Genomic DNA, 2,500 nt, shown 5'->3' on the forward strand with positions numbered 1-2,500 from the left:
AACCTCAAATTTTGAACATAACTTGTTTAGATTTATGGCTTTGATTTTCTCACAGTTTTACTGTGCGTTTACACCGGACGCGAATAGCGCGTCAAATTCGTGCCTGCCGCGTCTAGTTATACGCTATATCACTGTGTCCATACGCGCGTCAAGAGTGAAATTGACGCACGTAAAAACATACATTTGAAGCGGAATTTACGCGCGTCAGAGGCGTGAGCACGCGAATTCGCATCAAACGCGTGAATGCACAAAAAGCACTACATGAATAATTCGCGCTTAACGCGCCAGACGCTCAATTCGCGCCATTGGCGTCCACCGCGCCGCACTCTACGCCTAATTCGCGCCGCAGGAATGTTTTACACGCGTAACGCGTCTTTGCATTGACTGAACATTGAAATCATTCGCGCCTGACGCGCTATTCGCGTCCGGTGTGAACGCACCATTAGATTAAAACATGTTTTTGAAAATATATATTTCATATAAAAATAGTAATTCGTATTTTTGCACATTTTTCATAATACATGTCAAATTCTGTAACTTTTTTAAGTTCACTTTTTAAAACTTTTTTCACTTCGGTAATAATCTGCCAAGTGTCGTCTTTAAAAAAAGAATTACGACTAATTTAATTAAATGACATTTTCAGGTATATGCTCAAAAAGTTAATAAATGTATTATGAATACAGCATAAATATTATTTAGTATCATAAAATCCCCTAAAAATACAAAACATTAAATAAAAAACATTATCAAACTAAAATATAGCTAGTACATTAATTTAATTGAAATAATAATAATAATAATGCACACGAAGAGCAGTTTTAAGTTCCCATGGCTGGCGAGTTCTCATGTTTGGTTCTCAACAGTGATTGGCAGATGGTCAGAGCGCAATGCTCCTCCCCCCAGAACTGGCGTCCAGCCCCCAACCAATCAGCAACGGCACTGGTCAGCCCCAGGATTCTTGGACGCCCATCTCGGCCTATCAGTACTCTCCAGGAAGTGACATCAGAGGCGGAGGACGAGGAGAGGGAGATGTTACAGGATGTTGCTCGAGCAGCAACACCTCACTTCCTGTCTCCACAACCGGCGCCCCGACAGCGCTCCTTCTCCTGTACCCAACATGCACTGAACCGCCGCTCCAGTGGCAACCAATCAGAGCCGCCCGTAGCTGCGCCAGCCAATGAGCATGTCGAGATCGTGATCGTGCCACACCCGAGAGAAGCAGCCAGCCAATCAGAGAGCACCGCCACAGGGAACGGCCTCGGCTCGGCTCAGATGGACTCTGAGAGGGACAGTATGAGGAACTGCATCTCTAAAGTCCACAGCGAGAGGGTCAACAACGGGTCCAGCGGCTTCATCCAGAGCAGCATGTGACACACCACATTTGGAAAATGTACATAACTGGTGTTTACAATACGTCAAATCATTTTACAGACTATACAACAATCTGCTTATGTAAAATTACTGGCCGAATCTCAGGAAATCCCCCAAAATCAAAAGCAATTGAAATATGTATAGAGAAAATAAAGCCTATTTAGAACTAATACGATTTTTTTTTTTTTTTATTGACATTATTTTTTAGGACAATAAGGCACATTTTCTTCCACATGACTGTAATATGTTTGTATGTTTTACTTTTTGCTGTAATAAAACACATTATTGCTTAAGTGTCATGAAAATAATATAATCATAATGTTATGTGTCCTATTGAAATATTAAACAACATTGTATTACCATGCTTTGCAAAATGTAGTTAAAAAGTGGAATGAATGATATGCATAAAAATGCAAAATTGAAAACAATTTAAAATTTGAATTTATTGCTAAATACATTAAATAATACAATTCTGAATATTAGATTTCTTGTTAAATATAATGCATAAGAAAAATATATTAAAAAGTGGAAAACACTAAAAGCTGAATTAATACATTAATTCCAAAATGGGAAACACAACAATAAAAAAAAATACTAAATATACATTTTAAAAATTACAACAACATTTAAAAAAGATTGTTACTATTTTTCCAATTATGTATTTCTATGATATTATGATTATTCTCTGTAGTCAATAATTTTCACCACAGGGGAACTTTAATAATATAATTCCATATTTATTTTGGAATAAATATAATTTATAAAAAAAAAAATAATATATATAAATATAAAAAATATATAAATTGAAGATGACCGATTTTATGCAATTTACCCGATTATATACCGTATATTTCCTTATTTTATTTCATCAGTTCAGATTTTTGGATGGTTTATAAAAGATCAGCAACTAATGTTGTCCACAAAAAAAAAAGTATTACATCTACAAAACAAATGAATGGTAAATATATTTAAAATGATGTACACTCACATTTCTTTCATGAGACGCAACTTTCATAAAATCCAACACCACTGATATCGTCCAATCAAACGCTCCCAAACAATATTGCTCTGTAAAATTAATCTGATTTCTGAAGTAAAATAAGTTGTGCTTGTGCCGTAATATGTTAAG

At 35.8% G+C, this 2,500-nt stretch overlaps 1 protein-coding gene across 1 annotated transcript in view; it reads left to right on the plus strand.

The window, feature by feature from the left end:
- notchl (notch receptor, like) overlaps nucleotides 1-1,942 on the plus strand; it is a 20,976-nt gene extending 19,034 nt beyond the window's left edge. Inside the window, exon 12 of the mRNA XM_079625377.1 lies at nucleotides 864-1,942. Coding sequence (XP_079481503.1) covers nucleotides 864-1,371 — 508 coding nt within the window. The 3' untranslated portion in view covers nucleotides 1,372-1,942. The remainder of the gene's footprint in view (nucleotides 1-863) is intronic.
- Nucleotides 1,943-2,500: the final 558 nt, after the last annotated feature.

The sequence above is a fragment of the Phoxinus phoxinus genome, assembly GCF_949152265.1.
Source record: "Phoxinus phoxinus genome assembly, chromosome: 10".
In the NCBI taxonomy this organism is placed as follows: Eukaryota; Metazoa; Chordata; class Actinopteri; order Cypriniformes; family Leuciscidae; genus Phoxinus; species Phoxinus phoxinus.